The 13,150-nt window shown below is 43.4% G+C and overlaps 1 protein-coding gene across 3 annotated transcripts in view; it reads right to left on the reverse strand.

Annotated features, from left to right (window-relative positions):
* Nucleotides 1–4,301: 4,301 nt before the first annotated feature.
* CNTN5 (contactin 5) overlaps nt 4,302–13,150 on the reverse strand; it is a 666,148-nt gene continuing 657,299 nt past the window's right edge. For all 3 annotated transcript variants that reach the window (XM_081197615.1, XM_081197616.1, XM_081197617.1), the window contains 4 exons: nt 10,516–10,702; nt 9,996–10,108; nt 6,289–6,457; nt 4,302–4,412 (listed from right to left, as the gene is read on the reverse strand). In XM_081197615.1, the coding sequence (XP_081053741.1) occupies nt 4,309–4,412; nt 6,289–6,457; nt 9,996–10,108; nt 10,516–10,702 (573 nt within the window). In that variant the 3' untranslated portion in view covers nt 4,302–4,308. The remainder of the gene's footprint in view (nt 4,413–6,288; nt 6,458–9,995; nt 10,109–10,515; nt 10,703–13,150) is intronic.

Raw genomic sequence — 13,150 nt, forward strand, 5'->3', positions numbered from 1 at the left:
ACCGCTCTTAACCACTACACCACACTGCTCTTCCATTTATTTTCCAAGGTGGGTGGTAATAATAATAATAATAATAATAATAATAATAATAATAATAATTTTTTATTTATACCCCGCCCTCCCCAGCCAAGGCCGGGCTCAGAGCGGCTTACAAGCAATAATAAAAACAAGATGAGTGATTACAACTTAAAAACAAAATAAAATACAACATTAAAATAATGGAACATTAAAATATTAAAATGGAGCCTCATTGCAGGAGAAGGAAAAGAAAAAAGAAAAAGGGGGCGGAGGGAATCAAATTGGCTCCAATCCAAAGGCCAGGCGGAACAACTCTGTCTTACAGGCCCTGCGGAAAGAGATCAGATCCTGCAGGGCCCTGGTCTCATGAGACAGAGCGTTCCACCAAGTTGGGGCCAGTGCTGAAAAGGCCCTGGCTCTGGTTGAAGCCAATCTAACTTCCTTAGGGCCTGGGACCACTAGGGTGTTGTTATTTATGGACCTTGAGGCTCTCCGTGGGGCATACCAGGCGAGGCGGTCCCGTAGGTACGAGGGTCCTAGGCCGTGAAGGGCTTTAAAGGTCAAAAGCAGCACCTTAAATCTGACCCTGTACTCCACCGGGAGCCAGTGCAGCTTGAAAAGCACTGGATGAATATGCTCCCATGGCAGAGACCCTGTGAGGAGCCTCGCTGCAGCATTCTGTACCCGCTGGAGTTTCTGGGACAGCTTCAAGGGCAGCCCCGCGTAGAGCGAGTTACAGTAGTCAAGCCTGGAGATGACTGTCGCATGGATCACTGTGGCCAGGTCGGGGCGGGAAAGGTAAGGGACCAACTGCTTGATGCGGCGAAGGTGGAAAAATGTCGCCTTGGCTGTTGCTGTGACTTGCGCCTCCATGGAAAGGGAGGTGTCAAGGATTACACCCAAACTCTTAACGGAAGGTAATAGAATGTAGCAAAACACCCACCTGACACTGCACACTTATCTTACTTTGCCTGACATCACATCTGCACCATACATTTAAAGCACACTTAAAGCACATGACTCCCCCCCCCCAAGAATTCTGGAAACTAGTTCCTTCTCAGAGCTACAATTCCCAGCACTCTTAGCAGCATTCTGTTCCCAGGGTTCTTTGGGGGGGAGGCCACATGCTTTAAATGTACGGTGTGGATGTGACCTGACTTTCTATGTGTCCTTTTAAAAACAGTGGCACCAGCCTATGTGGGACATACCCCAAAGAAAGCAAAATAAATAGAAATCTCCGGATTCCATACAAGTTTCCTCTCCAAAGAATCTAGGGCTGGCAGTTGCCCAAAATTCCATGACTAAATATGACAACCTCAGGCTATATACTGACATGCGCTGTCAGCATGATTCCTTCAAGCGTATATAACTTAAAAGTTGCTTCCTTGCCTGTACCCTTTGCGGCTTAGGGCCCTCGTATTTATGGGACCGCATCTCCTGGTATGCCCCACAGAGGACCTTACGGTCCATGAATAATCATAGTTTAGAGGTCCCGGGCCCTAAGGAAGTCATATTATCCTCCACCAGGGCCAGGGCCTTCTCAGTGATGGCTCCGACCTGGTGGAATGCTCTGTCCTATGAGACCAGAGTCCTGCAGGATTTAACTTCCTTCCGCACGGCCTGTAAGACAGAACTATTCTGCCTGGCTTTCAACTTGAACTTAGCCTGATCTTTTATTCCCCTTCCTTCCCTCCCCCTCATCTTTTTATGACGATTACCCGCTCTGGGATCCCACAGCTAATTCTCCCCTGGTCTCCTCGCTGGCACAAATAGGACTAATTTAGCCAGCTAGCCCTGGTGATCATCTAATGTTTATTGGATCGATTCCCCCCCTAAGTTGATTTTTGAATTCTGAATTTATTGTTATTCACATTTTATACTGTATTTTATGCTGTTTTTTGCTGCATCAATTAAGTGTTTTAAATTTGTTGTTAGCCGCCCTGAGCCTGGTTTCCTGAACTGGGAAGGGCGGGGTATAAATAAAAAAACATTATTATTCTTACCATATTCACCACCCTAGAGCATACCCACATGTGCGTTTTAACACAGACAAGAGCAGAGGTATTTCAGCTTGGGTGCTCCAGTCATGAGAGACCTTCAGAACTTCACCAGATGTACATGCACACACACACAAATACACGCCTCTTCACTCTGCATTGGAAAAAATGGGGAAATGTGTGGTACTGCAAAATAATCTCTGGGATTAAAATTGGCAGCAATGGTCCTAGCCCTTAAATGGACTGGACATAGTAGCCTAAATCAAGAAATGGGGACCTGTGATAGTACCAGTGCTCTTTTTTTAGGAAAAAAGAGGTGCTGGAACTTACCACGAACGCCTTCGTTCTTCTCTGATAATGGCAATGGTGCCCACCTGAGAGGTGCCAGAACTGAGTTTCAGTGAGTTCCAGCTGGGGAAAAAAGGCCTGGATAGTACCCATAGTTAGGGTCACATTCAGCTTTTTGTTTTTCCATTTTTAACTTCAGTTCCCAAGAGTCCTCATAAAAAAAAAAAATTGCCTGCATTTTAATGTGCATTTTCCCCAATATATTTGTTGCGATTTGCCTATGTATATGCTTTTTTCAATCAGTTCCCCCCCAACAAAATTCTTTTTTTTTTGCATGTTATTTCCATGCATTTCTGTGCACATACTCTCATAATGTATTTGCACACTTTTTATTTCGTACGCATTTTGTTGTTGTTGCAGAACCGCATTGCAAAATTCAGAGGTGTGAATTTCAAAGGAGAGGTGCCTTCTGGTTTGCATATGGTTTCGGGAAGTGCAAGTTGGGTATGTCTGCATTAAAATGCAAACGGAACCAAATCTCTTGTTAGGGATGGTGGATGAATACTCCCGAAACTTGAACCGATAGCTCACGTAATATGAGTCAGACCAATATGGTGTAACAAACTTAGCGTAGACAGACGCAGAAAGATGGAGAAGGAGGGAAGGGAGTGGAAGGAAGGAAGGAAGGAAGGAAGGAAGGAAGGAAGGAAGGAACTTGATATACAAATGGATAAAGCAATGCTAAAATAAAATGCAAGACAAAGAACTGTAAATGGGCCCAGTCCTATATTTGAAGATATATCCTGGATCTGGAGAGGCTGAAGGCCACTTGCTTAGAAAACAATGTCTAACAGCATCAATTCCAGCGTTGCTTTGAACATGGCATTAACCTGTTTGAACTGTGTACATGTTTTTGACAGCAAATCCAGGCAGCACCTGTTTCGATCTCGAAATGCTTCTTGATATCCTTCAGCTGAATCACCAAATATAGACAGTACAGTACCATACAAAAATGGACTACAAAAATAAAGGTCTAAAGACTGACAGCTGTTTGAGGATAACAGCTCTGTCTCTTTGCATTCATTCGGGTTTTTTTGTTTACTTCCAGTTAGCAATGACTAGAGGCTATGATTAAATGCCTGGCGATGGTTTCATTGCCATTTGCATTCTCTATCAGCTATATTCTCGCTGTTAGAAAATAAGCATTCTCTCTCTCTCTGTTGTTAAGGTGGACAATAGCTGGTGCAAAAATAATACGGCTGCATTTCATTCTTTGCCGAGCTGCTTAGAAAATTACCTTGCAGTGAAAAAAAGTGACTCGCATGCCCTGAGAATAGAAACAGAGCAGAAAAACAATAAAAAATTACCATAGTTTGCTAACTTGATGGGGCCTCATTCATTTTTTTTTAAGGTGACATTTTCTACAATGATTTAGAAAAGGGACCACATAATGTAACTTTTGCCATTGTGTCTTTCCAATGGAGGGGGGGGGAAGCAATAAAGCCAGCCTTATGAAAAGAGGGAGGGGGGATTTAGACTCCAAATATTTATCAAACTTTTTTTCTTAAAAAAACCAACCCATAACAACTCAAACAAAATAGATGTACTGTACTAGACGCCACAATTTAAACTACTCATGATACAAGACTGGTGTCAGCTAATATAGAAACGCATTAGAAAAGGAAAGTAAAATTGGACAGATTTTTTTCATTTGCTTACAAAAGTTCATTTCGTACAATCTGCATATTTTCTCTGTTGGGCAATAAATATCCCCTCCCCCATAGAGGACATTTACAAGAAACTGAAGAGAAGAAACCTGATGAATTGTTTTAGCATTATTGGCCACCCACAACACTCTTCCTGGTGCACCATGTGTGTTTCTCGTGTCTTTGACCATTGGGCTCTTTGCCTTCTGCTTCCTCCATGGATACAGAATTCCATCCAGTGATGTTATCAGGCTAAACCAATCAGAACAATGAATGAGGAAAAGGTCCACAGTCTGTCTTCACCACGAGGTTGACGGGACCATTAGTACCAAAAGGAACGTTACAGTTGATGACGAAGTAGAGAAAGCACGTAGGCTTGACTGAGAACTTGTGACTTTTCCACCTAGGACAATCAAAACAAGAGACAGAAACAAAGAATTTTAGAACTGTGGTGTTGGAATCGACCCAAAGAGTTGTCTAGTCCAACCCCCTATAATGAAGGAATCATAGCTAAAGAATCCCAGATAGAATGGTGATCCACGATGAGGTAGTAACTCCCTATTAGATTTTGGCATTTTGTAGTCCCTAACCCAGTGATCTGCTGTGATTTTAACACACAAATACCTTGAGAAAAATTCAGCACAAGGGACTCTTTGATCCAACCCAGAATATTCTTTTTTTTGTTTGTCAGTGTGGGCTTACTGGGACAACACTGAAGATTCATTTTAATCACAACAGGTCTGATTGTTTTTTCCAAGTAGGATGGCTCTGCCTAGCCAAGACGTAAAATAAATAAATAAAATGCAATTAACTTTGCATTCGGCAAGAAATTATGAGAGTAAATAACCTTCCCTTTGTTTATTTGAAATGCATGTCCTTTGCATACTTATTAATCAAGTAACATTAGTTATTGTTAATCAATGCAACAGTAAACAATGCTCTATGTCACCCTCCATTTTAAAATTAGCACTGTCGGTCCTTTATTGGCTGAGTCTGTGTAAACAAACTAGGAAGGTAATGTTCTTTCTTTATGAAGTACTCTCTCTTACTCATGTTTTGTTGACAAGAGGACTCTGGTGGGACTCTTACACCCAACTGAGATTTATATCAGAACTTTGGACCTTTCGTTGGTGTTTCAGCAGAGAAATATGTGAGCACAAGTTTAGACCAGATATTTTCCTGATGTACACCAAGGGAAAAGCTGATGTGGTGCTGTTGTCAAAAAACTCTGGATTGCATTATTGGTGGGTTTCCCACTTCCAGCCACTGTTGAACAACCCTAAATTAACACTTGTCCACCTTTGCTTTTGCTTCTGTTCACCATGTGGTTCAAAGAAGAGTGCCTAGGAAAGAATGAGACCCTCGGGATTCAAAAACTTCTGCACCCCTGGTGCAAAGGATCATAGCCTGTCTGAGAATTTTCATGTTTCTGCAACAGCCGTTGCACATAAAACTCTGTAGAAAAAGCTTTCACTTTATTTAACCTACAGTCTTTTCAGTGGAGGGCATTCACCTGATCAGTGGAGAATCATCAAATAAATAAGCAATGAGATATCAAACATTGCATATGCACGTGTGGTTTGACCCCAAGATGTTTCCAAGTCAGCCAGGAGGCAACATAGTTGGTGTCGTCCTCAACTGACTTGACTGGATCCCCTTTGATTTTGGCTGCAACATCAGGATTTAAACATTCCTTTAGAATAACAAGCTGACCAAGACCCCCAGGACTTTGCTCAATATGCTGGAAGCAAAACTTGAGATATAGAGCACATGGAAGAGTCCATGCCACTTTAACAAACAGCAATGATACCATGCTATCTCATATATCGGTCACTGATAAGGCAGGATGTGTAATTTAGATGGATAAGCTTGCCACATCTGGTCTGTGGTATGACAATGGTGACAACACAATAACCCCCATCGTTCTGCCCAGACACTGAGGTCCAGCGCCGAGGGCCTTCTGGCAGTTCCCTCACTGTGAGAAACCAAGTTACAGGGAACCAGGCAGAGGGCCTTCTCAGTAGTGGCACCCACCCTGTGGAACACCCTCCCACCAGATGTCAAAGAGAAAAACAACTACCAGACTTTTAGAAGACATCTGAAGGCAGCCCTGTTTAGGGAAGCATTTAATGGTTAATAGACAATTGTATTTTAATATTCTGCTGGAAGCCGCCCAGAGTGGCTGGGAAAACCCAGATGGGCGGGGTATAGATAATAAATTACTGTTGTTGTTGTTATTGTTGTTGTTGTTGTTACTACTGTACGCTTCACTTCCTTACCTGAAAAAGATGGTACCCTGATTTGAGAGCTCGGCATCCCATCCCCTCCTTCACTGACTGCGCGGACCTCTATGATATAGACCCCGACATCAGGGAGAAGCACCACTGCAGATGTTTTCTGTGTTTCAATGACTTGACTGTTGCTGTCACCTTCCTGCCTAAACAAGACCTGCGGACAATATGAACAGCTGTAGAATATCTAGCATCCAATGAAGAACATGGCAATCAAAGCAAGGGCTAAGCAACTGAGAATTGTGCTTATGGAATAAGTAAGAAGGACAATGTGTATGAAAATAAGCATGGTATGAAAAGAGTGGATAGAGACAGGTCGTCTCCACTCCCCTAATAATCTGATGCCATTCAATGAAACTGAATGTTGGAATCAGGCTGATAACTGCAGGTACCTCACGTCTGGCATCTCCATCAGTGTTAACCATAATTTATACTAACCAGAGTTAGAGAAGAGGTTTTATGGTGATTGATAAAATAGTGGCAGAGCACTGTAGTTAACACTCACCAGGGATGTAAGGAGGAGATGGGCAGGAAACGAAAGGGAGGGAGATTGCAAGCCAGCAAAATGCTCTTGAACTCTGAACCGTGTGCAACTTCTTGCCCTGCTACCCTTTGTCCAATTAATGTAAGATATGAACCTTCTGGACAGTGAGTGTATATGTTGTCTTGAGTGCTGTTGGAAGTATGTAAGTATTAAATGGGAGGGAGGGAGGGAGGGAGTAGGGCTGGATTTAGGTTTGATGAGGCCCTAAGCTACTGAAGATAATGGGGCCCTTTATATGTCCAGCTGCCTTTGTCAACAACAAATTGTCACTGTTTTTTGTGTTGAATATATGCTATATGGTAATTTATGGACCTAATAGCTATCTAAAGCCATTTGCACATAACAAAATATGTATTTTATTAAAATAATAGTTGAACTGAAATACAATTAAAAAGAAGTTTTTTAATAGTGAAATACAATTAAGAAGTATATTAATAGTGAAATAATTATTAATACATACTGTTGCTGTATGTAGGTTTTATTTTTTATCTTATATTTTCGAAATGTTCATCCAGGTTTTTTTTCCTTTAATTTTTTGGGGGGCTTGTTTAGTTTATACGTAAATCTGGCACTGGGAGGGAGGGAGGAGAGATCATTTGGCTAAAGTGTATATGCACATTTGTATATGCATTTGAGATTGCAACTGGGTGTACATGAAAAAGTGCATGCATTTTTTTTGTGGGGTGTGTATGATCCAATAACCATTTTCAAACCACTTATGTGGGTAAAGAGCTTCTCATTCTCCAAAGCACCAAAAATGGAAGAGTGAAGCCAGATGCTACGAGTACAGATTGCTGATATCCCCAACACAATCATAACAAATCTCAGTATTTGCACTTCTGCTCCATAAAGAAAATATTAATTTTAATGGCATTTACAACACCTCATGTTTCTGCCTTTCCTTAAATCCTACTGCAAACACTGTCAAATTGAAGCGTTAGCGCGGATTTCACTGCAGTCTGTTCCTATTAATAGTCAAATGGGGCGGCCTTAACAGCATCAGGCAGCATATATTATTCAGTTCATAATCCACAGTTGACAATCACCATATCCAAAATATACTAAGGTATAAAGGCATTTAATTTGATTTTAAGGGGTGGGTGGGTTGTCCTTAAAAAACGTAGTGCTTTTGTTTGAACTCCGTGTTTAAAAGAGAAGTGGAAATAGATGGCGACTGGAGGGTGGAAGGAAAGGAAGAAGGGTTGAGACATCCATCCTTACAGGCTCTCTGGTTCACCTGTTTCCTTTTTCATGTCAAGATGCAGCTCTGAGAGAACAACCTTCCATTGATGCCCATGTGGAAGAAGGCCTCTGTGTGCATACGCATTGAGGAACCACATGCTCAGGCATGTTCTACGCAAGCGATTCCCCACCCCCACTCCCAGCCTAGTTACAGGGATTCCACAGCCATATCCATCATGGCGCTGTCAGACAAGGAAGGTCCAGAGGAAGGAATTAACCCTTTATTGTCAATAGACTACAGTGGGTTCAGAGCAGAGTAAACACAGAATTCTACTTCACCCCCCCAAAAAAGAAATATTTATAAATAAATGAAGTATTATAAGTTTAATTCTTTAAAATAGCAACAACAGCAACATCTTATTAATTAGCTTCTTTAATTCCAAGCTGAAAGACATTCAAGAAAAGGTAAAGGGACCCCTGACCCTTAGGTTCAGTCGTGACCGACTCTGGGGTTGTGGCGCTCATCTCGCTTTATTGGCTGAGGGAGCCAGCGTACAGCTTCTGGGTCATGTGGCCAGCATAACTAAGCTGCTTCTGGCGAGCCAGAGTAGTTCACAGAAACACCATTTACCTTCCCGCTGGAGCGGTAAATATTTATCTACTTGCACTTTGACGTGCTTTCAAACTGCTAGGTTGGCAGGAGCAGGGACTGAGCAACAGGAGCTCACCCCATCGCAGGGATCTGAACCGCAGACCTTCTGATCGGCAAGTCCTAGACTCTGTGGTTTAACCCACAGCGCCACCCACATCCCCCAAATGACAATGAAACAATGAAAGACATTGTTTAACCACTAAAGACATTGTTTAACCACTAAAGTTCCAGTGTTCCAGTGACGTTTGTTCTTTGTATGATCAGTTTTGTATAATTGGTTTTGTTCCATTCTGAAAATGAATTCATTTTATTATCCTGTATGACTGTATATTGGCAGAGGAGGTGGGATTGTAGAATAGCGATGATCTTTATTGTCAAAAGTGCACTTACAAGTTAGGAAAAGGCAGGTCCATCAGTCCTACGTCTCTCAGCTACTTCTAGGTGCACACCCGATGAGGAAGTGGCCATGACAAAAATTCACCCTAACCTTAACCCCTGACCTCAGCTTATGTATCTTCCCCAACCGAGCTGTGCACAAGCAGTCTAAGACTCTACTTGCATGTAATCTACTTCTGCTCCTCCCTCTTCAATCCTCTTCTGGTCCTAGGAGACAGTGGCCCAGGAAAGGTCGGGGCAGGCGGAGGAGGTGAGAAAGCCCTTAACTCTCCACCAGCCTGACTCCTCTCCCCCTCCTCTTGCACCTGTTTTTCACTGTCCATTCCTGCCACTGCTTCTCCCCTCCAGGCTGTTACAAGCTCCCCCGGACCATTCATCTCTTCTTCCAATTCAATCTCTAACCCCCCTTCTCCTGGTGCCCACTCATCAGTATCCAGCCACCACTCCTCAGTGCCCAGTCAGTCCCTGACAATACCTTAGCTTCATTAACTCAGAAAGAATGAGCTGATTGGCTACCCTTCCCTTGGATGCCTATGTCATGGCAGGTGCAAACAAGCCAAGAAATCTTCCACAAACCGTGGTTTCCCATTTTGTCCCAACCAGGAAACTATGGTTAACGGCTTTGGAAATTTTAAATAGCACTGATCAGCTCTTTTTGAGAGGAGGAACTAGAATTAAGCCCCCACATTTTGCTCTACCCAACGGACAGCTGATCAGTGCAATTGCTAATTGTTTGAGAAGGCTAAGCAAATACAGGCTTGGCTAATGGAAATCGACACATGGATCGGGGCCTGCAAATTCGATACTTTGGCTTCTCAGTGCTGAAGAGCCTTGCAATGCACAGTGTGAGATAAGGAAAAAGAGAGGAATAAAAGAACATAGCATTCCAGAGAACAAGATGGTAGATATGTCAAAACTGACCTTGTATCCCATGACATCTGATTCATTAGCTAAAGGTTTAACAGGTTCCCATCCCAAGGAAACGTGGGAGCCATCTTGTATCCACATGATGTTGCTTGGCGCTTGGCTAGGAGCTGGGAGGGAAGATAAAAACAAAGAATGTTTTGAAATACATGTTGGAAGATTGGGCAAAAGCACCCAAAGAGCCAGACAAGGTTCAGTGACATAGTCTCTTGTTCCAGAAGTGTCATTTCAATACCTACTGGATCATTTCATCTCCCCTTCCTATTCCATGCCAAAACCTGTTAGCCTTATTTTCCTGAAAGATAACTTCTTGAGAATCTCAAATGCTCTCAGTCCTCCTTGGAATACAGATCCTTTGAAGTGAGCTCCTGAAGCCAAACAACACAGCAGCCCTATTTTGTTATTCAGCATCTAGTATCTACCTCTCTCCCACAAGGAAAGGAAGACCAAGAGAAAGGAATGGAAGCCTTATTAGGGCTGTACATTACGAGGAGGAGAAGAAGAGTTGGGAACCTACGAGATTTCTTGGTGGTGGCACGGACGGCGCTGCTGGGTGGTCCATACCCCGCTGAGTTGTATGCCTTCACTCTCAGGTGGTATAATGTGTTGCCTTCAAGCCCTGTCAGAATGATGGATGACTCATTTCCTTCTGTCCTGGTCTTTTCAGCCGCTTCCTCTTGTTCCATATCTTTCCAGTAACCAACCTGCCAATGGAGAATTGTGTGAGCGATTGACCACAACACTCATGGGGTTCTTTCCCTAATTATGTACATTCATAATGTCCATAGCACAGCCCTCTTTGAGAAAATGTCAAGAGGCCTAGAGTAACTCCACTAAGAGGAAAGGTTGCAATGCTTGGATTTTATTTTTTTCCAGTTTAGTATGTGGGGGGATAAGACAGAGGTGTATTAAATTACAGTCAATGTAGAGAAAGTGAACAGACATTTTTAAATCTCTCCTTCATATTACTTGAATTGGGGCTCTTCCAATGAAGCCAGTGTGGAGACGTTCTTCATGACAGGCGTAGAGATGTACAGTGGTACCTCGGGTTAAGTACTTAATTCGTTCTGGAGGTCCGTTCTTAACCTGAAACTGTTCTTAACCTGAAGCACCACTTTAGCCAATGGGGCCTCCTGCTGCTGCTGTGCCGCCGGAGCCCGATTTCTGTTCTTATCCTGAAGCAAAGTTCTTAACCTGAAGCACTATTTCTGGCTTAGTGGAGTATGTAACCTGAAGCGTATGTAACCTGAAGCGTATGTAACCCGAGGTACCACTGTACTTCTTCCCACTGCACAGAGTTAAATAATGGAATTCTTTCCCACAAAATGTGATAATGGTGACGAAAACCCTGGGAAAGGATTAGACAAATTCAGGGAGCATTGGTCTCCAATGGCTACATTTCCTCCATAATAATATGCTGATTTAGGTTTATAGGTTCATTTCTTTTATTCCCACCTATAAATAATTATATTAAACCATGTCCCTAGCAGTCAGAAATAATTACTGTAATTTAGATAGAAGTACAATGCGTTTCATCATAGTGGGTAAGGCTGCGGCTAGGTGATCTGCATACCTGCTCAGTCTGCTGTTCAAGTGCTTCTACCTGCTGATGGGAAACTCTTTTATCCTTAGACTGGACTTTGATTGGACAGCACTTCGAATGGAAGGTGTCTTTGAGAGAATTGTAAGGTAGGGCATGCAGCCACCTTATGGATGTTAGAATTCCTGCTCCATGATTACAGTCATGGGATTGTTGTCTTTCACATGACGTTATATGTTTTGACTCCACAGACTGGGAAGTGACGGAGACAGGATGTTTGTGTTACTGTGTTCCGTGAAGTGGGACTATTGTCCTTTGTTCATTTCCTCTTTACTGTCTGATGCTAGAGAGAGAGGGAGCCATGTTGCAGCGCTCCATGTGTGTTTATATGTAAATAAAGTAGATTAGCCAAAATGCTGAGTTGCTGAGGTCTGTCACGCATGATGCGCAAACTCTGCGGATCCCTAAGTGTGCCGGTGTCGGTTGGCATTGGTCGCTGGGATGTTCGGGCTGAAGAAAGCTTATGAAGCTCCCGAACGATCGACCAGGAGGGAGGGAACATGCCAGTCGTGCATGTGTCTCTACCAGGGTCCTACTCGAGTGTAGGCTGAACACCTGACAATGAAAAGGTCTCAAGGAAAACCACAACTCACTTCCAAGCGGGATTGGACATACCCGTCCCAGCGGCCCAGCCACAGGGTGTTACACTGTTAGCACATTAAGGACATCTTTGGTGGATCAGGCCACTGAACCAACTACTCCAGCATCCTGTTCTCACATCAGCCAATCAGATGATTACGGTAAGCCCCAAAGCAGGACCTGAGTGAAGCAACGCTTCTCTGTCCTGCTGTTTCCAGCAACTTGCATTCAGAAGCATCACTGTCTCCAACAGCAGAGGTAGAACATAGCCATGGGTAGCTTTATCCTCCATGAATTTGTTTATAAGAACATTGAGATTCAGTGCACCACAGCATAGGGTGTTGTTGTGTTGAGGAGCTAGATTGAGTGAGCAAGAATGAGTGCTGACAGGAAGTCAAAAGTACTTCAGAGGATTCAAGGACAGCCCATCTCTGGTGGGTTCTCCAAGAAATTTACTCTTCAGACCTGGCAAGCTTTGAACTGAATCGTGTGAGGAAATGGCACAAGCAATATTTCCTTCTTTGGCGCAGCGAGAAAGCTCTGAGCCTGGGTAATGAATTGGAGATGACAGAACACCTGAGGAAACCTTGTAGTGGGTTAATCATACCGGAGCAGCATCGCTGGGGGACAGAGAGGCGGGCTGTGGGCTTGGTTTGAGTTACTCAGATAGGAACTCGTTTCTGTCAAATGTAATTCAGGAAGAACCCTCTCTGTGGATCGCCTCCCTTCCTTTGCACACAGAAGCCCAAATCGTTTTTGATGTTTACAAGTCTGTGGCAGTCACTGCTTGCCTTTGCTGTGTCCCCCCCCCCCACTCTCTGGGGGGCTATGCTGGCAGCACATGAATACCAACTAGTTCCTTTGTAATCCGTTCAATGTAGGCACCAACTTCTTGCAAGACGTCGGGCTTTGCAGCGAGCAAAATTGCTTATGTCAAGGTTAACCCCTGCCCACCACTGACTTTTGCTCAGCA

The sequence above is a fragment of the Podarcis bocagei genome (genome assembly GCF_964188305.1).
Source record: "Podarcis bocagei genome assembly, chromosome: 6".
Lineage (NCBI taxonomy): Eukaryota > Metazoa > Chordata > Lepidosauria > Squamata > Lacertidae > Podarcis > Podarcis bocagei.